General features: G+C 41.9%; 1 protein-coding gene across 1 annotated transcript in view; it reads right to left on the minus strand.

Moving 5' to 3' along the window:
- Positions 1-1,821: 1,821 nt before the first annotated feature.
- Positions 1,822-27,765, minus strand: part of Hacd2 (3-hydroxyacyl-CoA dehydratase 2) — an 88,444-nt gene continuing 62,500 nt past the window's right edge. Inside the window, exons 5-7 of the mRNA XM_005071527.4 lie at positions 10,951-11,072; positions 8,889-9,067; positions 1,822-4,705 (exon numbers count right to left, since the gene is read on the minus strand). Coding sequence (XP_005071584.1) covers positions 4,623-4,705; positions 8,889-9,067; positions 10,951-11,072 — 384 coding nt within the window. The 3' untranslated portion in view covers positions 1,822-4,622. The remainder of the gene's footprint in view (positions 4,706-8,888; positions 9,068-10,950; positions 11,073-27,765) is intronic.

Below are 27,765 nucleotides of genomic sequence, written 5' to 3' on the forward strand. Positions count from 1 at the left end.
GTCCCAGCACCTAAAGCTCTGAGCTGTGCAAAACAGGAGGACACCAAGGGGAAAACCCAACCCTCAAGGCATGCACCCAAGCTGCTTTTTCTTTGCACGCCTCCAGAATGTGCTCTCAACCTGTCTTTGCTTTATATGGACAATAGATGCGTGACTAATTTTCATCTGTGTGCCTTTTTGCCCTTCTTATCCTTGGGCTGAAGCTGCTTCTCCAATGCTTCCAATGCTCCCAAAGCCCAGATAGCCTGTGAGGTGCTGCCCCCCAGCGGGAAGGGCTGGTCACCACAACACGGAGGTGGAGATGGCGTTCCAGACTTCAGCCGAGGCTGCAACTGCAGAGCATCTGGGTTCTACCCACCCAGCGCCACGCCACACAGATGTGAAAGATGCAGTGGGAAGGAGTTTATGCTCTACAATTAGGGAGCTCCCAGAAAACAAAAGTGCTTTACAGAATGGACACTAGGTGCTTCAACACAAAGCCTCTCGCTGTTTTGGATTTGTTATCCAATGGGAGTCATGGAGCAAATTTGCCTTTTGTGGGAAAGATTATTTTTGGTATGGAGATTTGCCCATGTAACACCATGGGTGTTACTCTAAATGGAAAAAAACAAGAAGTCCCTCACATTTTTTCAAAGACAGTATTGGTTAAAAAACAAAAGTACTTTATGGCTTTCCCCTGATCTGGCTCTTAGATGCAAGGAGGGGAATGTTAATAGGTATGGCTATTTTTGGTTATAGTTACTTACAACAGTTTCTTCACCACCAAATGGTTTGACAATGAGCCAGGCTATTTGTAAGGCTTGGATTTAAAAAAAAAAACAATATGATGAATTGCAATGCTAGTTTTCACTCTTGTTAAAGGAACAGAACCCAGCAGCATTTTTGAAACATTGTGTGTAACAGGAGGCTTCCTAATTATACCAGGCAATTCTTCCAGGCTAAAGCTTATGTCAACATAGTATACATAATTGCCACAAAGTAGACAATGACAATCAGAAAGACCCAGTTCTCATCATTACTGACTGTCAAGGACGACTGACTTTCCCACCATCTGATTCCCTTTTCATAAGTGAGAAACACAAGACCCTGCACCAGAGGGGCACTCAGACTGCTGTGCTGACAGTGAGCAGATGCTCTCCTTTGGGACACCACTACACTCCTGGACAATGACAGTGATTAACTTTGAGAAACACTGCAGATTTGGATCGGAGCAAGGTATTACTGCGAGCACAGGAAAGAAAGCACCCAGGGGACTTGATGAGCCGATGGAGACCTTTCTAGGGAAAGAAACTGCGGATCCAGAGTGGGAGAGCATCCTAACTAAGGTCCCTCCAACACTTGGACCATGCAAAAAACTCCCAGGAATGTTCTGGAATTAGAGCCACTTTCAGGGTGAGGTACTTGAACTTCCCCCTCTAGTTTTCATAGAAGAGGAACACTGCTGGGAAACAGTTATTTGCTGAATGGGGGCTCAGCTTAACATTAGAAAGCTACTAGGAAAATGACCCTAAGAAAATTCCCCCAAATAAAACAAAAACATCATTCTAGGACAAAGGATACTCCCTGTTTGCTGATTAATGCTTTAGGTTCCCTGGTACCTTAGAGGGGTTACCCACACGCTTGTGCAGTCTGCTGGCAGCCTGCCTTGGTGAGCTCGAAGACTAACTGGCAGAGACACATCTTAATAAAGTCTATTTTTCCTGTAAGTACAGAAGTGGTAATATCAGAAACAGATTTGAAAATCATCAAAGAACAAGCTGGAGTCCATAATGGAATGGGAGTTTCCACATTCTTGCAACATGGCCCCAGATCAGACCCAGGCAGAGCACACACCAGTTTATTTTGAATGCAACGCAGATCAGTGTTTTATGAGTATAACTTACATTAACATCAGATAAAAACAGCTTTCAAATGCATGCATAGAAAGTTAAGCATAGTCTTTGAGCTCCTTATTTCTAAATATACAAAAAATACATTTAAATTATATAATTTTAGTGAATCAAAGACTTATAAAATTACAATTTTGGTTTTCACAACATAGAAAAAATACAAAAATGGTTATATATATATGTATATATATATGGTTGTATAATTTTTTACCCACATTTCAAAGGAGCAGTATGTGCTGACTTTGATGTTTTATAATTTTTCTGAAACTCAGAACTGACTGTGATTTTCAGGTTGGACACAGAAACATCAGGCTTTTATTAGAAATGAAAAGCCAGCCCGGGTGAGCAGCAGCAGCACGATTGATCCCTCATCTGCCTCTTGCGCCTGGCATCAGTCACACCGTCCTCTTGCTCAGTTTGCTTTTAGAGGGGCTTTTCCGTCCAGGGCAGCGCTTTATTCCATGACTAACTCCATGGAGTCTTTGATTATGGCGAAGACACGTGCAATGAGTGATCCTAACCTCAGGAGATTAACACCACAGTCTACAGAGCACTGCTGTGCACCTCAAAGAACCCATCCTTCAAGAGGGCCCCTTGGGGAGATCTGAGGCAGTCAAGTGGGTGTGGGGAAGATGATGTCTCTAAGTCTGACAAAGTACCCACAGAGAAGCACCTTGCTCGTTCACACCTCACTATTAGACGTGAGACTTGGGGAGGCTGGATATCCTCAATTTATAAAAGAACATGATTATCTCAAAGGAGAAATTAATTCACGTTAGGGATGAAAAAGGAAAAAAAAACCCTAAAACCTAGTTGCCAAGAGAGGTGACTGACAGACACCTTCACTCATCTGCTGTATGTGCCTTCAGTGCTCATGTCCAGGAGACACTGGATTGAGACCCATTTGAAGGAAACTGGTGATTATGCTCTCATCGTCCAAGTTCAGTTTGATGCAGTTGAGCCAATGCAGAAGGCCTGAGGAGCCCTGTCCTTGGGCTGGACGGTCTGCCCTCACACCTCCTTCTGCAGCCATTCCAACACAACTGTAACAATCTCAGTCAGATACTGTAACAAGGCCGATAAAACCCAATGACTGTTTTACAGAAGTACAGTTTGGGGGAATAAAAAGCTGAAGAAAACCTTTCTCACATATTTGCCTATCAAATACCAGAATAGATCTGATTTCAACACAGCCAAGTCAAGAGAGCTGACTCAAGGCAGAATTCTAATGTTCCCTTTGACAATAACTTATTACACACCTGCCTGCATTAGCTTTTCTAGCTCCTATGAAAACACAGGCTTGAAAATGTAGTTTTCATTATATTTTTCTGGTTGGAGCAATTATATTCTAAATGACAATGGCAAGATTTTAAAAGTCTTAAAGATAAACAAAGAAAAAAGAAAACAAGGGAAGTGATTCTATTTATGTGCTTTTTAAAGTCAAGTGCACATCTAAACTTGGGCCTGGCATTTTTATCAGAACCCTTGCTTTCTATTTTTAAAAGCGGAGTTTGCAGAGTGCTCCGTGAGGAGCAGTGGGCAGGGCAGTAACTCGTATTTTGCCTGTCTCCTTCAAACCTTTCCTAAAGGGACTTAAGTAGATGGTTATGCAGTTAAATGCAGTGGAGACACTATTAGGCGATGTCCACAGTCACAAGCCAGCTGGTGGCTGCTCTGACATGTGGGGATGATACTGCTTTTAGCATCCTAGAGCATGTGTTGTCACTGAACTTACAACTTGGTGGGAGTTAACACAGGACCACAATCAGGAAAAGTATCCAAACAGAAGAGTAAAAAATTAAAATAAAAAGTAAGTATATAAATCTATTTCTGGATGCTGTTCTGGAGTATGGTGGTAAAGCAACACCTTCCAAGTGTCTTTAATTACAGATGTCCTCCTCCTGTGCAATGAGATGGACTTTGCATCTGTCAACGAGAACAGCTCTGGGCCAATATACATCTGTGCTCTGAGCTAAGTATGTTGAAGCCTCCCCTTCACACCATGGCTTGTTAGAATCTGACAGAAGCTAAGTTCCAGGTAAGGGTCTCTACAGTATACACAGACTTCCTAAATTCAAGCATAGTTCTTAGTGGCAGGCAGTAATGACTCAATTGAAAACAAATGAAAGGCTTTTAGTGGTTTTCTGGTTACAGGCACTACCCAAAGCTTCACAGGCATATACATCTTGTAACTCATTCACTAGATATAAGGGGCTGGGTCCTAGCCAGAACTTCAGAGCATTCCAGAGGACAAATTGCTGCTTCAAAATTACAAAGAATTTCCAGCATGCAGTCAAGCACTTTGAGAAGGAAATGCTAAACACACTGCAGACTGCAACATAACTTTTACCCCAAGTTGGTGCAATGTCATTACTCAGACTGTAACTCTCAAGAACTTCGTGTTACAGGTCTTTATTTGTCAGATACACGAAGGACATGGAGGAGATAAAGTGCCAGCCCCTTCTAGCCATCATAGATATGGGAACTTCTGATTCAAGCATGCTCAAAGGACCAGCTAGGATGCTTTAGTGAACAGCTCTTTTCATTTTTATCTTTATTTTTATTTTTTATAAAATCCCAGGCCCATGTGACACCGGATTTTGATTTTGATTTTGTTTTTAATATTTTAAAAATAGTTCTTACTTATTTTCTATGAAATGTTCTCGGAACTCAAAAAGTCTGCAGCATTTTTTGATCATGGAAAAGTTTGGTTTGGGGTAGTGGTGTGGAGAGCTAGTCAAACTTCTTGTGTTCTTCAGTGTGAGAAAGGACCTTCCTTCTCTGGTGTATCATGTGGAAGTACAGCTGGGGGAAAACTGGAAGACAAGGAAAGAGCAGTGAGTCAGGGAGCCTTCGAAAACCCCGTTCACTCCCAGCGCAGGCTCCAGATGGTGACTGCCTTTCATCCAATGACCAATGGCAGTAATAAAACAGGCCTGAAGAGGGAAGGACAACATGGAGAGTCTCCTGCTTCAGCTGAACAGTCAAGGTGCCACAGGCCACCAAACAGAGTTATCATTATCTGTGCTGGAGATTAAAACAATATAACGCAGGTGAGGCAGGTTTCTACCACTGAGTAATGGACCCAACCCTGTTGACACTCCACTAACTTTCACACTTATTCTAGTTAATTTCAGAATCTCCAGAGAGAGACAGCGATGAAGATGAAATATGGTAAACAGCTCCAGTGAAGGTAAACAAAGTGCCTAGGGGCTCACAGGGAACCTGAGATCAGGTTCTGGGATGGGGGTGATAGCTATCACCTCAGGGCATGTCCTGAGAAAGGCTGTTCTAGGATTGGCAGAATGAGGAGAGAAAGGAAAGTAACAATCTTTGACTTAAAACATGCAAAGCAGGGTTGGGGTGTAGAAAAAGCCATTACAGAAGGGAAGCCAGTATCTTGGGCATCAAGTACTGGGAAGTCTTCAGTCCTTGGTGTTGGTTCTAGGACTGCCTCCCTAGAGAATATTTGGCAAGGGGGCTGGAGTTACTGGCATTTATCACATGAAACCAGGGATGCCAAAATATCCCTAACTAACACCTGTTTATCACACATTCTCAGTGGAGAAGCTAACTGAGCCACCTGGCCTTTACATGGCTACTGCAAACAGGGACATTCAGTTACCACATAAACACTGTGAGAACCTCACCCTTCCCTTCCTTTCTCAGTGGCCCCATCTCTGTTTTTCAGACAGTAGCCTGTATTTGTGGGGAGGGGGCTTCTACTATTGCCAACTCTCCTGGGACAGTTTATTTCTTACTTTTCATTTTTTTAACAAAAGTCTCTCTGTAGTCCTGGCTGTCCTGAACCTCACTATGTAAACCAGAGTGCCTGCCTCTGTCTCCCAAGTGCTGAGGTTAAAGGCATGCACTGCTATGCCTGGCTTCAAGTTGATCAAATTTAAAATGCCCCTCTCAAAGAACTTCAAGACATCAGGAGGCATCAGTGGCGTGGCCACCAGGTCCCAGCCAGGTTCTACCCCATTTGCTGTTTTCAGGGAGGAAGTCATTCACAGAAAAGGCTCAGCTTATACAAAGAAGTCAACAGTGACAGAACTATTTTGGTACAAAAGCGAGAAAATTTGACAAGCTCTATAATCTAAAAACTGGAAGTAAGGATATAAGTAAGCCAAAGGGAGTGCTAATTGTAATCATTTAAAAATGCTGGGCCAGCCACATCCCTAACTTTCCCTTAGGGAAGGGACTCTGAGCTGAGCATGCCTAGGGCCTTCCTGGCTACATTTGTGACTGCATTACTCATAGGGGGTGGCAATGCCCCAGGGCTACTTCAGAGGGTAGTACTAGAGGGTATTCACTAAGCCCCTCACTGGTAGTAAAAGCAGAAGATGGTCATATGTTCCTTCAGTCCCATGGGAAAAAGCTTTAGGTTATCAGCAGGGTCACACTACAGAAACAGGACAGATTTGGCTTTGTCTAAATTTAGAATTAAAAAAAAAAACATTTATTGTGTTTGTGCACGGTACATGCTATGGTACATGTGTGGAGGTCAAAGGACAACTTGTAGACATCATCTCTACTGTGTGGGTTCCAGAAATGGCATTGAGGTTACTAGGCTTGGCACTTTACCTAGAGACATCTTGCTGGCCCAGATGTGGCCCTTTCCATTCTATTACAATTGACAGAGATGCCTAGTGCTCTAAGTAGAGAGAAGGATGCTGGACACTGAATGCTCATGGGCTGTCTTCTAGTTCCAGTGGTGACTTTGTGGCAGCCAAAGCACTAATACTGTCTCTATCAGAATGACCATTGTGATCAGGATAAACAATTCCTGACACATGGCTATTTAACTACATCCAGTCATGCTGATGAAAACCTTGAAGAAAATATTAACCTGAACAGGTAACTGAAAAATCTACCATCTTCTATAGGTTCTGAACTGGAGAGCAGAAAGGCAGAGGAAAGAACCAAGGATAAGAAAGCAGAGCTCCGTGGCTGGAGAGATGGGTCAGCTATAAAAACCATACATTTCTCTTGCAGAGTACCAGTCTGGTTCCCGGAACCCAAGGGGGACAGCTAAAACCACCTTTAACTAATTCTAGCTTAAGAGGATCTGATGCCTCTGGCCTCCTTAAGGATTTATATGCATATACATATGCCCCACCCAAAACTAAAACTAAATCTTGATGACTTAGTAGATAAAGGTGTTTGCTAAGCAAGCCTGACAACATGACTTTGATCTCTGGACCATATGGAAATCAAGAAATGACTCTTTAAAGTTGTCCTCTGACTTCTACATGTGTGCTGTGGCATGTGTATACCGTGCTCTCCTAATAAATAATAAGCATATAAGTGAAAAAAAATCAGGATTTCAGGCTGCAGATCCAGGCTAGTGGCAGAGTATGTGCCTAAGGGCCTGTGCTTATCTCCAGTATCCCACCCCTTGGAAGAGAATGACAGCAGCATTCTGCCCTTAGACCTGTGCTTGCTCCCCTCTCTCTGAAGGCCAAGATGGAAAACTCCGCAGTGCTGGCTGTATTTTCCACCAGGGGCACCAGTGTCACAAAAGACTGCACATGCCTGACCTGATAGTCCAGCAAGAGGGCATCAGGAAGGCTTGGCAAGACTGCCTTGGGAACTGCTCCTGGAATGAAGGCCTTGTCAGCAGTGGAACTGTGGCAGGAACCCCAAGGTTGGACCCTGGATCACCTTGTAGAGGTGTGAGTCCATGCCGCCTTCCCTGCCCTCTCTAGTCACACTGTGTAGGACATATCTCCTGCTTATCAGAATAGAAACAAACACTGAGGTGCCCACGGGGTTGCTATTCTGAGAGTAGTAAAACCACTGCTGTGCTTTGCTGCTTTGGGACTGAAAAAATGAAGCTCCAGGAAGCAAACCTTGAAAGGTGAAAAACCATGCATTTGTGTAATGCCCATTTTTACTCTTTCAGATTTGCCTTTTGTTTCACCATCCAGCACCTTTCCCATGCGAAGAGAACTGTTAGCTGCCAGGCATCCAGCACTAAAGGGGAGGGTTTGGTAATGGATAGAGTAGAAACTGAGTCATGAAGCAGGACTACTGTGTCCAAGAATTTCTTTAAGACAAATGTTCAGATGAAATCTGGATGGGCCCCCCCCCCCATTCACAATGCATAAAATGCAATTTTCCATGGAGGGACACAAACATGTCATCTATAATGGTTATGGTGACTCACTAAGATAATGCTGGAGGCTAAAGAAATCAAATCTATTCCTGTTTGAACTTAGAAGGGTTTAGGGGAGAGTCAGAGTTACAGTGGCTACAGTAGAACTAAATGAGATGATGCATTAGCTTGGGTTGTGCTGGAGTCTAACAAGATCCTTTTGGAACACAGAAATCTAGCAGAGGAGTTACAACTGAGCAGAACCTGAGAAAAAGACACATGCCTCACCATTAGCACCATCAACGCGCCCTTTCTGTTCTGCCCATGTGTCCTCAGAGGTACTTGATTTTCCCTACATTTAAGCCATCAGAGGCTCTATTAGAATAACTGGAAACTACACTGATGGGAACACTGTGTCCTATTCTGAGGGTTTTGTACTCAACTAGAAAACGAGAAATGTAGAAAAATGCTACGTTTGTTTTTATTTTGTTGTTTCTTCTAGTCAACTACTGATCTCTTAAAATGAAGTAAAGTTGTCTATTTTGATTTAGTGAGCAATGCAAAAATCTTTTTACAATGTTTTTCACAGACCATAATAAAGCAATTCTCAAGAGACAGGAGAATAATGCCAAGGTAAAGCCTTCAGTAGTATTTTGTTTTCTCCTCAGTACTCTCCTAATACAGGGTTGACCTAGCCTCCTCTTCAGTGTTTCAAATCTACACACTGAGAAGGGTTCATCTTTATTCAATCATTACCAGGGAAAATTCCTTCTGATAGTGGTCAATAAAGACCAAAGTGTTCCCATCAATGAGATATACATATTAGATATACAGCAAAGACAAGCAAAGATGTAACAATAGTTTCCACAGAGCTGACTTTTAGACATAACTATACTTACGTGGAATGTAGGAGATCATTACCAGAATCAGGAATGTATAGTAGTCAAAGGAGAAGTTGTATTTGTTAGGTAAGCTGATAGAGTACAGGCCAGCCTGTCGGACAAAGGGCAGGGCGGCATATATTGTGAGCAGTTCTCCTGTCACTCCCATTGGGTACAGAACGATGAAAAGTGTGTACCTGAAACAAAATAAAACCCTCACTGTGCCACTCAAAGCCATGTTTAGAAGCACCATCTTCTCAAAAAACTATTGTCTCTGCATTTCCTGATCGCCTGTCTATATTCAGCCTTTACAAGCCAATTTGAACAAGGGCCCACTGTAGGTACATGTTTCTAAATGTTCTAACAAAGTGAATGTGCTCAGCCAGACTCAAAACTCAGCTTCTTTAGAACAGCGAAGGCAGAGCAGGGCCTTAGGCCACAACCAAGGTAGTGCAGGGCCTTAGACCACAAAGAAGGCCTTCCCATTGGAGTGGAGAGGAAGGAGATGGAACAGCTACTCAAGAATTCCTAGAGCACACCAAGCTGCATGTGAACTAAAGAAAACAATACATTACACTGTTATTTCCCAAACGCCTGTACATGCTACTGTGAAAATAGAATCTTGACTAATTCTAACATTAAAAAATTCCTAATGGCTTTGAATTTTACAAATAAACCCACACAATTATAATTACTGCTGCATGAGAGGTTCACACAATTATTTTCACTTTAAAAAGTTTTATCTCTTTTAAAAGAATTCAGAGGAGCTGGAGAGATGGCTCAGTGGTTAAGAGGACTTGCTGCTCTTATAGAGGACCAGGATTCAGTTCCTAGCACCCACATGGTGGCTCATAGCCATCTATAATCCCAGTTCCAAGAGACCCCAAACCCTCCCTGACATCTGCAGGCATCTGACATAAATGTGGCACACATAAAGGCTTCCAGGCAAAACATTCATGCACATTAAACAAACAAAAATAATTCAGAGGGCAGGTACTATTAACAAAGGATGGGCGTAAACTATTCTGGGGCATCAGGTTTCCTGTGGAAACTGTCAGCTTGGATCTAAGAAACTTGTGACTGTTTTTGGCTCAAGATTAACCTGAATTAAACTTCCAGCTACAGGAATCTGCTGAGAAAGAAGCCATATTCCCTGTTGCCAACCTACATCATTAGGCAGGGTTGTGGGAAAGAATCATCCATAGACTACAGAGAAAAATAAACCAAAGAATTCTCCAAAAGTGCAGGTGGGTTGGGAGTTATTAGCTTTCCTTATTCTTTTTCCTGAATATAGTTTATTTCAAATAATAATAATAAAAGCAAAGAGGCTCATACACCTGAAATGTTGGAAATGGATGCTGTTCCTAATGTAATCACTGAGCTCATAGACTGTCTATCAACAGCTGTTTTCCTTCCAGGAAATGATGAGTCCGCTCCAAAGTGAGTTTGGAGCTTTTTTCTGTGTCCTCCTCATCCTCAAGTCCTTCATGCACATAATCACAACTGGATAAACAGATATGCCATCAGCCTTTTGCCCAAGTCATAGCTGAATTTTGTTACTGTTATTAGACAACAGTCTCATTCTGTGACCAGAACTTGTGGCAATTCTCCTGCCTCAGCCTCCCCAGTTCTGGGATTACAAAGGGGTGGGCCATCATGTCTGAAGTCTTAACTGAATATTACTGGTAAAAATGATTGAAGCCAAATAAAACTCATAAGTTGAGAGAACCATGTAATGTTTGTCATTAAGTAAAAATGATCTTACAAAACAAGACTAGGAGATATAGCTATGGGCTAGAAATTACCATAACAGGACCAGTTCACCAGCTAACTGAATAAGGAAAAAAAAAGATATTAAGTCTCCATTAAATAACAACTGAAAACTGATTTAAATAAAAGTAATCTAAGACTTGAGAACAGTGTTTCTAGAGATCAAAGTCAAGACCCTTCTGGTGAAATCCCTTCATCTCATTCAATTGTAGTTTGGGGAAGCTGGAGGCAATCAATATTCAGGCAATAAGAGGCAAATACTGTGATAGATGCCTTCAAAGTTAAGTCTTTGCTGTATGTATTTCTTTACCTGGCCCATTTGATGATGTAAGGCAAATGGTTTAATAGACTGAATGTGTAAAAGGAGTAACGGATAATTTCTGTGATTGTCCAGGCAATAACAAACAGAAGGACACTGTCTTCACTCTGCACCTGGAGGAAAAGAAAGAAGATGTAAGAGCAAACAAAGGAAAGAACATTTTATAGTGTGCAGTGCCTGCAGGGCTGTCCAGCCACAGCTACCATCTCTGTTCTCAATGGCTGTAGCATGGCTGAGAAAGGGCTCGCTGACCAAAACACAGACATTATAACAGTCCTGCAGAGATGGTGATAGGAGACTGGATTTATGCACCAGGAGGAGCTGGCTGCTGGGATGGGGAACTGGATGAGTTGGTCCCCCAGGAAGAAACAAATACAGCAAGTTTCTTTGCTACTCTGATGAGGGAAAAGTGAAGTGACGCTGGTAGGAGTCAAAAGTAGGTAGGTAGGAGAGGCTAGGAGGACAAGCTGGTGGGAAGCTGAGGATCCATCACCAAGAATTTGAATGCAATTGGTGTGACAGCTGGGAATCTGAGGACATTTCAAGAAGGAAAATATGAGGATTAAAGCACAGATGGGTAGGATGAACTCAAAGGAGGAAGAGAAGGAAGGGGGAGGAAGAGCATCCACCAGGCAGGCATTTATAATGGGGCACTGATGACTTCCCCGAGCCCAAGCTTAAACACCCTCCTCTGTGAGGAGAAAAGCTGTCTTGCTGTTCACTCACAGGAGGCAGCTAGAACCAGAAGAGCTTTGACACTGCCTGCTTTTATGCTGGAAAAATGATAACCCTGTAAAGTGCCCTTACATGTTTTATAGGTGCTGTCTCCATGCAGAACTTATGGCTGTAATATGAACTGCAGCACCCTCCCATGCCACTCTAGCTGGGTTTATGATGACTTTTTTGTGAGCAAAACCCAACAGAGACAACCTTGTACTATGATTCACTTCAGTTTCCCCACACTACGTAGCTGGAGAGTTGCATGTGAGTTAGAAATCCAACTCAGTAAACTGAGCAGACTACTATAGGCTATTTTCTCTGTCTCATCCCAACACTTAATAGCAAAGGTACAGACAGCCTTCACTTCTCCTTACTCCTATCTGCAGAGCCAACAGTTTTTAGCACTTACATTCTTTCTCAGAAAGTGTACATGGAGCAATCCACCTACACGAAGAAATAAGTAGTCATTTACATAGCTATTAACTAAATTGCCCTGACAAAGAACTTCACAAATGCATGGTTACTATTCTCTAAAAATAATAAGAATTTTAGATTGTCAAGAGCAGGAGTACTTTCTGCTTTCCTGGTGCTTTTCTATTAACCACAGTAAGGCCAGAGTGAAGCACCTTCAAAGCCCATGCTGAGGGCCTCAGTGGGCCCGTGAGGCTTTGTGAAAAGCCTACTGACACTAAAATCTAAGTTCGTAGGATGTGTTGCTTTTTCATGGATTTTGCAACCCCCTTTACCTGACACTGATGTATGGTTTTCATTGATTTTATTTTATTGCTTGTTTTACAGCTAGAGCTAAATCCTTCAAAGAGTATGTGCTTTAACTTAGCTCTTGTTTCCCCAAAGCACCTGATGCTTTCCCCAGGAACAAGCCCACAACTATCTGTGATGCATGCAAAGGGATTTAATCTACTCAGCTCACTCCAAAACCCAGTTCCTTTCTTTTTAATACCTAATATTGGTTGTACAGAGTTAGTGTCCCACACATAGGCAGATAACAGATGAGTAGATGAAGCTCAAGCTTCTCACTTTGACCCAGCCAAACAGGTGGTCTGAAGGAACAGGCAGCTCTTACACATTCTGCATTTGCTTAAGTCTCTTTTGAAGGCTGGGTCTAGGGGAATGGCCATGCTGTACAATGAACAGATTCATCCTTGGTATCAGAAGGGATTTGGGAAGCTACAGAGATAGCCTAGAGCTTAAGGGCACTTCCAGAGGACCTAGGTTCAATTTCAAGCACCTACATGGTAGCTAACAACCATTCTTAACTCTAGCTTCAGGGGATTCAATGCCTTCTTCTGTCCTCTGTGGGTACCAGGCACACACATGGCACACAAACAAACATGCAGGCAAAACACCCATACACATAAAATTAAAATTAAAAAAGAGATTTGGATAAAGCTAGAGGTCAAATCTTTCTGATTTGCAGATAATTATTCAATAACACAGAATAAGAGCAAAATGTAATGAGTTAAAAGCTGACTGTGGCAGTTTGAATGAAATTATCTCCATAAATTCATAAAGAGTGGCACTATTAGGCTTTAAAGACAGAGTTTTCTAGGAATTGGGCAGGAAAATGGGGAATTATTACTTAACTGATAGGAGTTTCAGTTTGGGAAGTTGAAGAAAATTCTGTAGATGGAAGGCAATCATGGGAATGCACTTAAAGTAACTGAATTGCACACTCAGAAATGGTCAAAATAGTAATGCCATACACATTTCACCAAGATAAAAATAAGTTTAAAAAACCTAATTATGTCAAAATCAACAGAAAGAAATGTAAAGTCTTCCACAATTCAACAACAAAGTGACTTCAGTACAGACCCTGGCTATGGTGGTTTGAAAGAAAATGGCCCCCACAAACTTGTTGAAGCAGGTATGGTGGTGCTGGAGGAAGTATGTCTCGGTCTCTTCCTACTGCCTTTGAATCTAGATGTAAAAAACTCCAAGCTACTCCTTCAACACCATGTATGCCTGTGTGCTGCCATGTTTCCCACCATGATGAAAATGGACTAAGCCTCTGAACTGTAAATCAGCCTAAATTAAATGTTTTCTTTATAAGAGTTGCCATGGGCATTGTATCTCTTCAAGGTAATAGACACTAACTCAGACACAAGTTGGTACCAGGGACTACGGTATAGCCATGATAGGCCTGACCATGCTTTTGTTTGGGGGAATGTGGACTTTTGGGAATTTGGATTAGAAAAGCAGTTGAAAGCTTTAAGTGGGGCTATATAGCCCATCCTAGTAGGAACATGAGTAGTCCTGAGGGTGATTGGCTCAAGAGATTCCAGAGAAGAATTTTAGAATGTGATCTAGAGACTGTTCTTGTGATATTTTGGTAAATAATGTGGCTGCTTTCGGCCCTTGTCCAAAAAATCTGCCTGGGGCTAAATTGAACATTTTTTGGAATAGTAGAGTATTGACTCTGTTTAGTGGTCATCAGTGTTCACTCTTGCAGATTTACAATGAAAAGGAGCAAACCGAGCAAGGAAAATACAAAATGTACAGTTTGAGAAAAAGGGGACCAGAAAATGGAATGGAGATAAATTCTGTGTGAAAGGAGATTAACAGATTAGATGGTGTTAAATGGAATAAAGGGAGTGGCCACCTCAGGGTAAGATCCTACCCAGCTAAGCTTCCAGTCTGTGAAAGGGAATTAAAGAAAGCTTAGAGCCAAATGTGGTGGTACATACCTTAATCCCAGCACTCGGAAGGCAGAGGCAGGAAGATCTCTGAACTCATGGGATAGCCTGGTCTACAAATCAAGTTTCAGAACAGCCAAGTGTAGGCAGTGAAGGAAACCATGGAAAACAGAAGGCTGGTGAAGATGTAATTGAACGAGGAGGCCATGTTCCAGCCCCAGCAAGCAGCACAGCTTGACAGCTTCGGAACCTTCTGTTCTGCCTTTACAGTCAAGAATAAAAGGGTTATGGAATCTCTCTCCATGACTTATGAAAGACACTGGAGGCCAGATGTGTGAAGCTGTGAAGCCTTGATTGCCTTGGAGACCCCACAATGTTGGAGATGCCAGAGCTGTGAGTTATCTGCCAAGGAAAGCTGCTAACAGGGAGTGGAACCAGCCTAAGAGAAAGAAGTGTGTTGCAAGCAACAAAGCTGAAAGGAGTTGTTGATCTGAAGAGAGTTTTGACATTAGACATGGAGATGCAGAGTTTGGAGTTTGCCCAGCTGGCTTTTGGTCTTGCTTTGGTCCAGATTTCCTCACTATTCTTTTCTACCTTTTTGGAATGGTAATTTATATCCTGTGGGTGGAATATATATATATATATATATATATGTGTGTGTGTGTGTGTGTGTGTGTGTGTGTGTGTGTGTGTGTGTGTGTGTGTTGTGTGTGTGTGTTGGAAACATGTGATCTGCCTTTTCATTTTAATTTTATAGGGGGTTATAGTTAAGAGATGGCATGAATTTCAGCAGAGACTTTGGACTTTTACAGGGCTGAGACTATTATAGATTTTTGGGAACTTTAAAGTTGGACTTAATGCATTTCTGCGTTATGATATGGCTACAAGCCTATGGGGGCCAGGGAGTGGACTATGGTGGTTTGAAAAAACAAATGACTCATAGGGAATGGCACTATTATGAGGCGTGGCCTTGTTGGAGGAGTGTGCCTCAGTCTCTTCCTGCTGCCTTCAGATCCAGATGTAAAACTCTCAGCTCCTTCTCCAGCACCATGTATGCCTGTGTACTGTCATGCTTCCCATCATGATGACAATGGACTAACTAATCTTCTGAACTGTAAGCCAGCCCAAATTAAATGTTTTCCTTTATAAGAGCTGCTGTGGTCATGGTGTCTCCTCACAACAGAAACCCTAAGACTCCGGCTTATGAATCCCAGAGATGGGAGCTAACAGATTACGAGGGATTACAAACACACACTCAGTATTCAGCCACTTAGTACTGCAGTCTTTGTCCCTAAGACTATATTTTAAATAGATCAGACACCAGCTGGGGAGCAGAGTCTGTCAAAAGAATTCTTGAACTGGCGAGCAGTGCATAGCCTAGAAACGGAAACAGGGCATGTCCTTTAAAGCATGTAAAAAGGGTATCGCTAATATGAGACTAGTGGATGATACTAGTGGATAAAAGCACAAGGCATAGGACGCTGGTCTGAAACCAGGAAACTGACCTAACAAACCAGCTGGGTAAGAACACTTGCTACCTCCTAAAGCTACAGGATTCTGGACCTTTGACTTAAACCCAAACCAAGGCCAGGAACAAGGAGGAGTCCTATAGAGGATGGTGGGTGAGTTGAATGGGAGCTGGCTAGGGTGTCCTGTACAGTGAATTGAAAAGGAATAGTATTACCTTTGCCTGGAAAGTCACTAGACTGGCTAACACAGTGAGACCCAGTCCCAGCAAGAGGGCAGGGGTGGAGGAGGTGGAGGCAGGGGAGAAGAGAATAAAAGATCTACTGGTTGCTGGGTAGGTGGGACTGGAATATTTTATTCTCCCTTTATTTGGGAAGGTCTTCAGCAGACCTTGTCCCATCATTCAGTTTTCTGAGTTCCAGTACAGGTTTGGTCCAAGGACAGTGGGAATTAATGCTTCTTACATTGGATGAAAACGTTTTTGTTTTGTTTTTGAAAGCAAGAGTTGGGACTATTATTCCAACAAGTGGGGAACCTCCTACCTAGTGATTCAGAGAGAAATGATTAATAGCTTTTATAGAATTTTTTTTAAGCTAGTGTAATTTAGGAAGACATTTTGAGAAGGAAAAGGACAGTATTTCAAAGGTTCGACTCAGCATTCATCGTTTCCTTGTTTTGGAGACATGTATCCCTGGCTGGTGTAGGATTTACTAAATAGCCAGGCTGATATCAAATCTGTCATTGTCCTCCTGCATCTGTCTCCTGTGTACTGAGGGTACAGGGATGAGCCATAACTGGCAACTCAGCTATTTCAAATTAAGAATTAGAGACATACAGCTTTATTAGTTATCAAGAATAAGAGGAGCTCATTGAACTATGGAAGGGCATAAAGCATCGTATGATATTGAAAGAATGTTCTAAAACTAGATTAAGATATTGGTTGCATAATTTTGTTAAATTTACCAAAAAGTGGTGAATAATTCAAATGGTGAATTTTTTAAAGTTGCAATGTTACAAATTAAGTTTTTAACAAGATTCTGTATAAATAAATATTAAATAACATTAACTTTTAAGGGTGAAAAAGATCACAAGGCAAAAGGGGGAAAGGCTTAGAAATGGACAGAGGGCACGACTAGGGTAGGCTTCCCTAGATGTCTTTTTTTTCTTAAACACAGGGTCTGTATTCTAGGCTGACTTCAGGCTCCCGATGTGACTGAAGATGACCTTGAATTTCTGACTCTGCTGTCTGCACCCCCTGGGAGCTGGATTCCAGGCATGTACCACCATACTGGTTTTAATTGAGAGTTTTGCATGTGTTAGGCAAACAATATGTTAACTGAGATGCTTCCCTGTCCCCCAAGTGTTTCACAGTTGTGTTCAGAGATGCATGCTTATAATGAGGGCACACAGAGGGTAGAGGCACCTCACCAGTACAATGTGCTATGGGCTAGATCCCACTGCACACCACAGGCATGGGTCCTGTCCCTGATCTGAAGCCAGGGAGGAGGTAGTGTGTAGGTGGCTTGTGTGGTTTAGCCAAGGGAGTTTACATAGAAATTCAAGCTGGAGAAACAAATGGGCACAAGAGAAAAACCTTTACACACAAATAGCATCATATGTCTGACTTTAAAAGGCACAGGGACTATCAGCGCATGGAAAGCTGTCACTTTTGTTACAGTCAAAGCAAAACAGATGGTGCACATAAGAAAGCCGCTATTGTAGAAACCCCATTCTTCTTATTCCTTTGAAAGCTGCTGCTTATCATTCCATTTATTTCAAAGAACTCCTGAGACCAAGCTTTATGGCAAGCCTTCTTTCCTCTTCTTAATACCCCTTCCCCTGGGAGAGAGAAGGCAGGAGGGGAAGTGGAATGGCAAGGTCACAGTAAAATGTGGAACCAGAGGCTGTCCTTGGAAACACTATGAAGAAGATCTGTGTCTCCAGGCAGACTGCACATCCTAGACAATGGGAGCCAGTAATTCTCCCATGGCTCCAGAGGTTGAAGTGATCAGGGTGGCAGCATGGCTGGCTATGGAGAGCTTTTTCTGACTTGCAGGTAGCTGGTTTCCTGACATAGCCTCACATGAGCTTTTTGGTATCGTATAAGGGTACTAATTTTTCATGAACTCAACTAAATGAAACTGTACCCCAAAGGTTCCTGTCCAAATACCATCAAGATTAGGGTCTTGTCTTCAACACACATGTCTGGACAATGTGTTGGCATGTGTGCAGTAGGTGGGGCATGATATGCTCCAGAGCAATGTTCTTAACCAAATATCAAATATAGTAGATAATTTGAGTTGTGCATGACATGAAAAGTTTTAAAAATCTTGGTTGCTTTTTATACCCTTTAAAAATGCAAAAATGGCCAGGAGTGGTGGCACATGTCTTTAATCCCAGCACTTGGCAGGCAGAGGCAGGTCAATCTCTGTGAGTTCAAGATTAGCTTGGTCTACACAGTAAGTTTCAGGGCAGACAAAGCTACTGTAGTGATGCTACCAAAAAAATAAAATTAAACTAAAATCTGCAGGCTTGATTTGACCCCAAAGCCAACCCCTATACTAGGTTCATTTAACTTTCCAACTTCACCCTTCTATGACCCCTCTTTACCACAAAAATGATGTCTTTCTCCAGCATTCCTTTTAAAGTTTGAGTTTGAAGGACAGGAGGGCAGTAAGTATGACTTCTCTTCATGGCAGGGATATAGTTTGAGAAGTGTGTCATGAGGTCATTCCATTATGAAAACCTAAGTGATAAACCTAGAAGGCACATCCAGAGGAAACAACTGAATGTGTTCTACTTTCATCAATAGACAAGGTGGGTGTTTACATCAGAATCACCAAACAGGTGAGTCACTAGGCAACAGGAAGTCCAGCCCCATTTTGTGGTCACTGCTATACTGACTGAAATGATGTCCCATGACACATGACTGTCTACAGCCAGGGGCACTGTGGAAAAGGAAATATTTACACAAGACCATGGGCTGTTGACATTACCACATCTCAGTAATCTTTGTGTCTGTCAAAATACAGAGTAAAATGTTACAGTTCCAACCATTTATACATGCATTCATTGGTAGTAAATGTACTCAGCATACAATGTTACCATTACCTCTGTCTGTGGCCAGAACTAGTTTGGGGGATAGGGGTGGAGGAATGGGTTGCAGGCCTCACACACAGTAGGCAAGAACTCTACCACTGAGGTCTTCTCTAATCCCTTCTACACTACTTTATCATCTCAAAAACTCTGTACCTACTAAATTATAACTCCCTATTCTCCACCCAGCCTCTAGTAACTGCTACTTCAGTTTTTGGCTCCAATCAGTTTATTGTAGGTACCTATACAGTTAAGACTCATTCAGTATGTGTCCTTGTGTGCATGGCTTATTTTATTTAGCAAGAAGCTTGCAAGGAAAGTTTCCTTCCCTTTTATGACTAAATATTTCATTGTGTTTAGACCATATTTTGTTGACCAGTTCACCGGATGATGGCTATCATTGGGTTGTTTCTGCCTTTTTGGCTATGGCGAACAATATGGCGAACAGTGTACAAGCATGTTCTGCCCAGTCCTCTGGGGTGCATACTTGCTGGATCACATGGTATATGTTTTCAGGAGCTGGCAAACTGTTTTCCACGGCAACTACAGCATTTTACATTCCTACAAACAATGGATGGGAGTTGTAATTTCTCCACTAGTCATTTGTAGTTTGTTTTGCTTTTCTTTAAATAACAGCCACCTAAGAATGTCACACATGACCTCTTGCTGCAGCTTCAATGTGTGTTCTCCACTGACTAGTGATACTGGGTGTCTTCTGTGCTTGTTGGTGTTTGTTCCACTTCTCTGGAAAAACAAACGCCTATTCAACTTCTTTGCTTATTCTTTTTGTGAGCAATTTCTTTTCAGTAGCTATACAGGCAACAATAAAGCTATTCTACTGACTGTGTATGAACTCTTATACACTAAGCACTTCTGCACATAAAAGGCCTCATGAATCCCCATCTGACAAACTAGGAAAGTAAAGCTAAGAAAATCCAAACCTTATTCATGGACATTTCTGACTTGTGTTCTTAGTTTTGAGTCACACAGGTATGAAATAAATGGCCAGTATGGTTGGGAAACTAAGTAATAGGAGTAAAGAAATAAACTAACTGAGCAAATAAATCAGTGTGTTAAGGAAAACAGGCTTATTATGGCTGGACAGATAGCTCAGTGATCAAGAACACTTGCTGCTCTTACATAGATAGGATGGTAGTTCAGTTCCTAGCACCCATATGGTGCTCTAGTTCCAGAGAATCCAGATACCTTCTTTTGGTCTCAGAGAGGGGGACATGGGGAAACAGGCAGGCAGGCACGCAAACATGCACGCTCGTGTACACATATACCCACACCCACACACGTTAGGCTTCCCGCTGTTGGTGGAGATATTTGCAAATGTGAAATGAGAGCACTAGATAGACTAGATTATTGGAGGACTTAGTCTGACCTCATAACATATGCGCTTCCACTGTCAAGGATGTGAGCATGGATGTGCACGTGTGAAAGACTGAAGATGGAGAGGCTGAGGGGAACATACCCCATCACCGTTTGTCCTTTCACTCTGTGTTCTCGTACTTAGCACAGTACCCAAGGCAGACAGTACCCCTCTCTGTATATACACACATGTGTGCATGCATACATAGGCACCTCTACAAGTACTTCTGTAGTTATATTATTTGTACATGCATGTACATGTATTGCCACTTTAAAAAGGACATTGGCTGGGCAGTCTGTGAAGTGCACATGCGCCCCACTGAATAGGTAGCAGTGTTGTACCAAGCTGACTTCCTTATTTGAAAGGCTATTTACAGGTGCTAAGTATCTGAATCCCACAGCTAAGTATGTAGGGGATGTTAGGCACATCTTACTTTCAAGGTTCAAAAGGAGATAAGCAATGATGCACATACGTACATGCACTGGAATGGATGTAATAAAATGTCAGTGGGTGAAAGATCTGAGCTACAGGCGTATAGGAGCTCCCTGTAGTGTTGTGGCAACTTTTCTCTAAGTATGAAATTATTTCAAAGTAAACTTTCCTTTTTCCTTGGTGGAAATTTTCACCAGCTACTGTGAAATCATTTTAATAACCATAAAGAGCATATTAATTTCTATGTGAAAAACTAATTACAAATATCAGGATTAAACCTAGGGTCTCATGTATGTTAGGCAAGCACTCTATCACTGAACACATTCCCAGCATAAATAATCTCTTAAAAATCATATAGGGGGCCAGGCATGGTGGTGCACATCTTTAATCTCAGCACTGAGGATGCAGAAGCAAGTGGATATTTTTGAGTTTGAAGCTAGCCTGGTCTACAGAGTGAGCTCCAGGAAAGCTAGGGCTACATAATGACACTCTGTCTCCAAAAAATAAAACAAATAAACAAAAAATAAAAATCATCTAGCTGCAAGCTGTAGAGGTGGCTCAGTGGTTAAAATGCTTGTCACACAAGCAAGAGGACAATAAGACAAAGATGGGATTCCCAGAGCAAGCTGGCTAGTGAGGCTAGCCATATCAGGGAGCTCTGGGTTTGACTGAGAGATGCTCCCTCAAAAGAATAAGGTGGACAGAGATTGAGGAAGACATATCAACATGAGGCCTCCACATGCGTGGGTACCTATACACATATACACACATACTGGCATACTAATTTGTGTCCACACATATTGCAAGCACACATATACTACACACACCACACACATAGGAAAACAACTCATAGCTGGGTGTGTTGGTTCATGCCTGTAATCTCGGCACTTGCAGGGCAGAAGTAGGAAGATTACTCAAAGTTTGAGGCTAGGCTGGTCTATAGTAAGTTCCAGGCCAGTCAGAGCTACACAATGAGACTTTTCTCAAAACTGAAAGGTCCAGTGAGATGGCCCAGTGGGTAAAGGCACTTGCCACCAAGCCCAAAAGACCTAAGTTTGACCTCTGGAACCCTACATAGTGGGTTTTCTAAACTTGGCTTGTACCACATACACAATAGATAAATGAATGAGAAAACAAACAAACAAACAAACAAAGAAAACTGCCAAAATAAGAAACAGCCACCCCGAGAATCAGTGTAGAAATAAATAGAACTACTACCAGGCTTCTACATGTACTGTTTGGGTATAAGGCCTTGGGATGTGCTGGAAGAGGTGGGTTATGAAACAGTCTTAGGAAAGACATGAACATGTAATGTATAAAGAAACTTATCAATCAAGGTCCTGAGAAAGATTGACAGGTTGGGTGCTGGCCCTGAGCTGGGCTGGCATTATTATTATCTTAGAGTGTAAAAACACTAAGGGCAGGCCACAAACTTGCTTTGAAGAAGGGCTTAGCAGAGTTAGAAGCTAAAATCAAATTCTTAATAAACGCTTTAGATTAGGATAATAATCGTGATTATGATAATGATAGTTCCCATTAGCAGGGATAATTATTCCTTAAGTAGGATAAAAGTAATGATGTAGAAATGTTCACCAGCTACTGTGAAACTACTTTCTATGTGAAAAGTCAATTATATCTGTTAGAAACCTCAGGACATAGAAAAGGCTTTAAACAGTTATATAGAAAGTCATCACTACATGGTCTTGAAAGGATCAGACTACATAATGGCTAGTATGTCGTCAATATTCACTGAGTCCTTCTAAGAGCCAAGGCTATTCTGAGTATTTTGTATATGTTAACTCACAGATCCTCTAGATTGCTCTGTGAAGGGCAAGAAATGAGTGTGGGAGATGGACATGGCTCCTCAGAAGTGGTGCTAACAGACTGGGCAACCATTCAGTTGGGGCAACTGAAGCAGGACAAGTGTTCAGAACAACCCCTTTCCTTCGGCTTGATTAATGATCCATCCCTCAGTGGTGTCTGCAGCCTGCTTGACTTGGCCTGACCTGTGCTAGACTGGATGCCCTTCTGAGGGCAGCAACCGTATTTCTCTTCTCCCTTATCCCAGCACTTGGCCCTGAGGACACTGAGGCCCCACACTGGGGACTGGGACAAGAAGATATGATATGGACAATCTCAGTCCTTTTTTTTTTTAGCTTGAATGAAAAAGTAACTTTTTAAGTCATTTATGTAAAGGAATTTCACCCTTGGTAAAACATAAAAATACAGATATGGTGGTTTAAAAAAAAGACATTTGGATTACTTTATCTTTTAACATGACAATTTCATATATTAAAGTACTCGTGATTAAACCCATGGCAGGATACATGACAAACCAGAAAATAACTTTTTGTTCGTTTGTTTTGAGATAGGGTTTCTCTACATAGTCCTGGTTGTCTTGTAACTGACTATGTAGACCAGGCTAGCCTTGAACTCATAGAAATCAGCATGCTTTTGCCTCCCACGTGTTGGGATTAAAGGCATGCACCACCATATCTGGCTAAAATACTATTACTTTTAACAGAAAACATTAACTATGTGATAAAAATTTTTTAAATCACTATCCTATTTAGGTGAGAAAAATGTGTTATTATCAACACACAACTTTTTTAACCCACAGTGACAAAGGAAACTGATTAAAAATTCTTACAATTGTAAAACAGTAACTAAGGACTCTGGGGAGGGCAGAAGCTTGAGACATAGTCTCACTATGTAGCCCAGGTTACTCTCAAACTTAGAATCTTCCTGTCTCAGCCTCCAAAATGTTTGTTAGGATTGCAAATATGCACCACTACAGTCAGCAAAGGATTACATTTGTTATTTTATATGTGTGGATGTTTGTCTGCATGTATGTCTGTGTACTATGTGTATGCAGTATCTACCGAGTACAGAAGAGGGCTTCAGATCCCCTAAAACTGGAGTTAACAGTGAGCTACCATGTGGGTGCCGGGCACTGAACTTGAGCCCTCTGGAAAGCTACCAGGGCTCTGGTCCCAGGAGTAAATAAAAAACACACAAACAAGATGAAAAGATTTCATTAAATTATTTTTTGTGTGTGTATGCAGAAGTCAGAGGAGAACCTCCAAGTGTCAGCTCTCTCTTGATACCATGTGGGGCCTGGAGATTGAATTCAGGTTATCAGGCTTGGTGGTGAATGGCCTTTACCCGCTAAGCCACATCACCAGCCCAGAAAACTACTTCTGATATGGATGATGATCTTGGTCTATCAAACAACTCTTAAGTATGAAATCAACTTTTCTGAGCATGCACTAAGAAAACCATACAGGCATGCAGTCAACAAGCAAGGCACAACCAATTATGCATTATGGCATAGCCAGGCGTGCAGGCTTCAATGCTCCATTTGTCTAGCTTTATGGCTTTCTGTGTATGCAGGCCATTTTCTAGAATGCATGAAAGAGGGTCATGGGTACTTTAAATGGGCTAGCTTGGTCATCATGTCACTGTCTAGCTCTTACTGCAACTCTGGAAGGAAAGAGACCATCAGACTTCTTAGATGCACTCCTTGAGCAAGTAACTCTTCTCTCTGAACTCTGGTTTCCTCATATGGAAACTAGAGGCTTGCCTTTGTGTGGTTGTAGGGCTTGTACTAGCTGGAAGTCTTTGCCAACATTTTTCCTCGGTCCTAGCTGAGTCTCTCACTTCCAAAGGATATTATTAACTGAAGAGTTTTCCCACAGCTACCACCTTCAGCATAATCCATGCACAGGATTAAATCAGTTATTATGTAGTCTCATATATCTAATACAATTTAAGTACAACAGCTCAGAGAACAATGTCCCCAGCATCAGGTTGCTGTGACCCTAAAGAAAGAGCTGGGGTATACTCAGACTTCCAGCTATACTCCAAGGGACAGGGGCTCTATCACTGTCAGACATGTAACAACTAGACACTAGATGACATCACATTGGCAATACATACTGTGAACACCACAGTGTTTGTTATGTGCGGTGTAATAAGTGCAAAAGTTTCAAAAGACAGGAAATAAAAATAAAAGGTATCAATTCTTGGAACAGAGATGAGAATGGTACCTTGCACTCTCTGTCCACAGAAGTTCTGTTTGGACTTGTACAGTACCTTAAAAATAGTTGAACTAGTTTTTTTTTTTTTTTTAACTGAGAGAGTTCACATTTTTAAAAAAGTCTGTATTTTTGCCTTTTTCTACGAAACTCAGACTGGATCTGGCAGGTGATGACTAGCTGAGGCACACAGTGGATGCTTTTATGAGATGGCCTGCTCTCACCAGTCCCTATGTTTCAAGCTGAAAGACTCCAGATGGTAAGGTAATACAAAGGAGCCTGTCTGACAGGCTGAGCTCTCTAGAACTATAAAGTGCTGTGGAAGTTTCATCAGCTTCTACAAGTGGCCTCCCATGTACCTTCCTCTGAAGTCATGAACTCAAGAGAAAACCCTTTACAGCTGACCCAGGAAGACAGCCACCAGCACAGAAGGCAAGAGACAACTTTCAAACCCAGGTTATTTTGGTAGAGCCTGAGCAAAGGGGGTAAGAGGGAGAAGCAGACAGGATTCATCCTGTTTCAAACAAACATTTATGGCAGCAATCAGAAGAGAAGAAAAGTTAAAGCCCAGCCATATATCAAGCCTAGGATACTGGTGATTAGCTTCCCCCCTTTGGCAAAGCAGGCCCTGCACATGCACACACAACATCCACACAAGAATCAAGTCCATCTTACAAAATCCAGAAGTGCACCAGGGTTTTACGCCAGACTTGAAAAGGGTCCTCTCTGGAAAATGCAGACAATTTAGTAATATGCCTTATTTCTTTTATGATATATCACTGCTTATAGTGACAATTTGAACATGGGTACTCTGATAAGGTAAAGTAAAAAAAATTAATGAGCCCTCTTTCCTAAACACACTGTCTTTCCTAGAAGCATAAGAATGGGAGTAACTTCTCCAGGTTCTCCTGTGGGCCATAGGACTGCCAGCGGATAGTCACCAGACTACGGTCATAGTGCAGGACAGCTCTTAGGAGGTGGAAAGCAACAGTATTCTCATGTTTTCCATATCCATGCTTCAAAATAAATGTGTTTTGAAGAAAGCTGCAGTGTATAAAGGGACTGCTTGTTCTGCCAAAGAAGCAGGTAATAAGAGAGTTCTTCCCATATACTAAAAAGCTTCCCAATGAATATTAATCAATGCTTTAAGAATGCCATTCAATGTACTTTTAAATGCCATTTAAAAGCGCTTTATAGGTGAAACCTTTTAACTTCTCTTGGCTTTGCTGACATATCTTAGCAATGCTCACGATGCATGCCAATCATTTAACTTTTACAGTGGGAAATGAGAATCTCTAATCTAAGTTCATCCAGATAATAATGCTGACTGTATTGCATGGGCATCATTTAACTCAAAGCGGAGAGAAAAGGCATGAGCAATCTCTTTCTGACGGGTGAGGCTCATGTGGCTTCATGACCGGCCATTAGAACCAACAATTGCTACCTCTGCACCAGATGGGGAGAGGACAATGAATGCCATGCTCACTATCAGGGTTTGTTTAAAATTAACAATCCTTTATTTAAAGAACAGCAAACCAAGTACTCCTAAGTTTTCTGACTGCTTTCTTGAGAAAGTCATTCACTAAGCATGAGAAAAAACACACATGAAAATCTAACTGGATGAAATAAAGGAGGCAGCAGAACGCTGCATGCACAATGTAGCAAGCCAGCATCTTAAGCCATTTCACATGAAAACTGTAGATGAGTGTTGGAGCTTACTTACTAACAACTCTTCACTGAAGCTACATGTTTTGTCCTGCATATTACTGCTCAGGTTGCCCCCAGTCAGTTGCATTTGCTTATTTGGAAAACTATCACTTTAAGTTCAAGTAACACTTTTCTTTCTTCACTCTTGTTCCCTTGATATCAAAATCAAGCATTTTTTTTTGTGCAAGTGACCAGATTTGGCCCTGAACACAGTGCCTACTAGTGACAGACAGCTACAATGCAGATATTAAGACACTGCCCAATAGTGTATATGCTTGAAGAGGATGTACCCCAATAAGTTACTTTGTCAGAATTATCAAGGATAGGAATGATGCAGAGCACTCCATTGATGCATCCATAATATTTATCATATGTGAGAACCTCTAGTATTTTAAAAGACTAAAATGCAAAATAATGCACAAACCTCCTGAAATCTGGGACCAGAAACAGAGAAAGAAGCGGGTCACTCAGCAGCCTGAAAGGACTGGAGCTGCTGGGGCAGGCCAAGGCAAGTCTGGTTCTAACTCCTGAGAGGCCTCAGCAAAGTGGCCAGGACACTTCCTGCCAGCCCCAGCTGTTGCTCCTCTGAATAGCATTTCTTAGAATGAAGACAATGGTGCAGGCTTCTAGAGAATTGACCTGGTGCAGCTGTTTCTTCTCATGCTAAACCTGAAACCTGGGGATGCTATGTGTCAGATTTTAGTCCCAGCGATGAGAAAGCAAAAGAAATGCCATGAAAAGCTTCATGTGCTGGGTGTTTGTAGGGGATCTCACCAGGATGAGGATGCTGCAGGGTACAGTCTAAGTCCAGAGCAGAAAAAGACTCATTTTAAGGAAAACTTACTCAACCATAAACTGACGGGATGGGGTGGAGAGGGCTACATTCTGTATGGAGTGATGACAATGTTGAACAGTTCACAAAGACAGTTGTAGTTTTTAAACAAACAACAACTGAAGTATATCACAGAGAACACTCTATTTGGAATGACAAGCATGCTCCATGTCTGATGAGAGCCAAGAGGGGTTAATACTGGAGAAAGAGGCAGCATTAAATGGCAGTAGCGAACCTAGGCCAAGCCTAATGGATCCAAATATTTTCAATAGTTGAAGTATAGTACTAGAAATTGGCAAGCAGAAAACTGAGAGAAAAATAGGCATTCTGATTTTGCCACAATCAACCAAAGATAGGCAATGGCAAAAGAACAATTTAGCACAGTACATCACTAAGTGCCCACAATTATCAGGTGTAGAAATGGTATTCTAGTGTACTGCCTTAACCCAAGAGCTGTCTAAAGTTTGACAGTGCCTGATTAACAAT

The sequence above is a fragment of the Mesocricetus auratus genome, unplaced genomic scaffold (assembly GCF_017639785.1).
Source record: "Mesocricetus auratus isolate SY011 unplaced genomic scaffold, BCM_Maur_2.0 Super-Scaffold_100008, whole genome shotgun sequence".
NCBI lineage: Eukaryota > Metazoa > Chordata > Mammalia > Rodentia > Cricetidae > Mesocricetus > Mesocricetus auratus.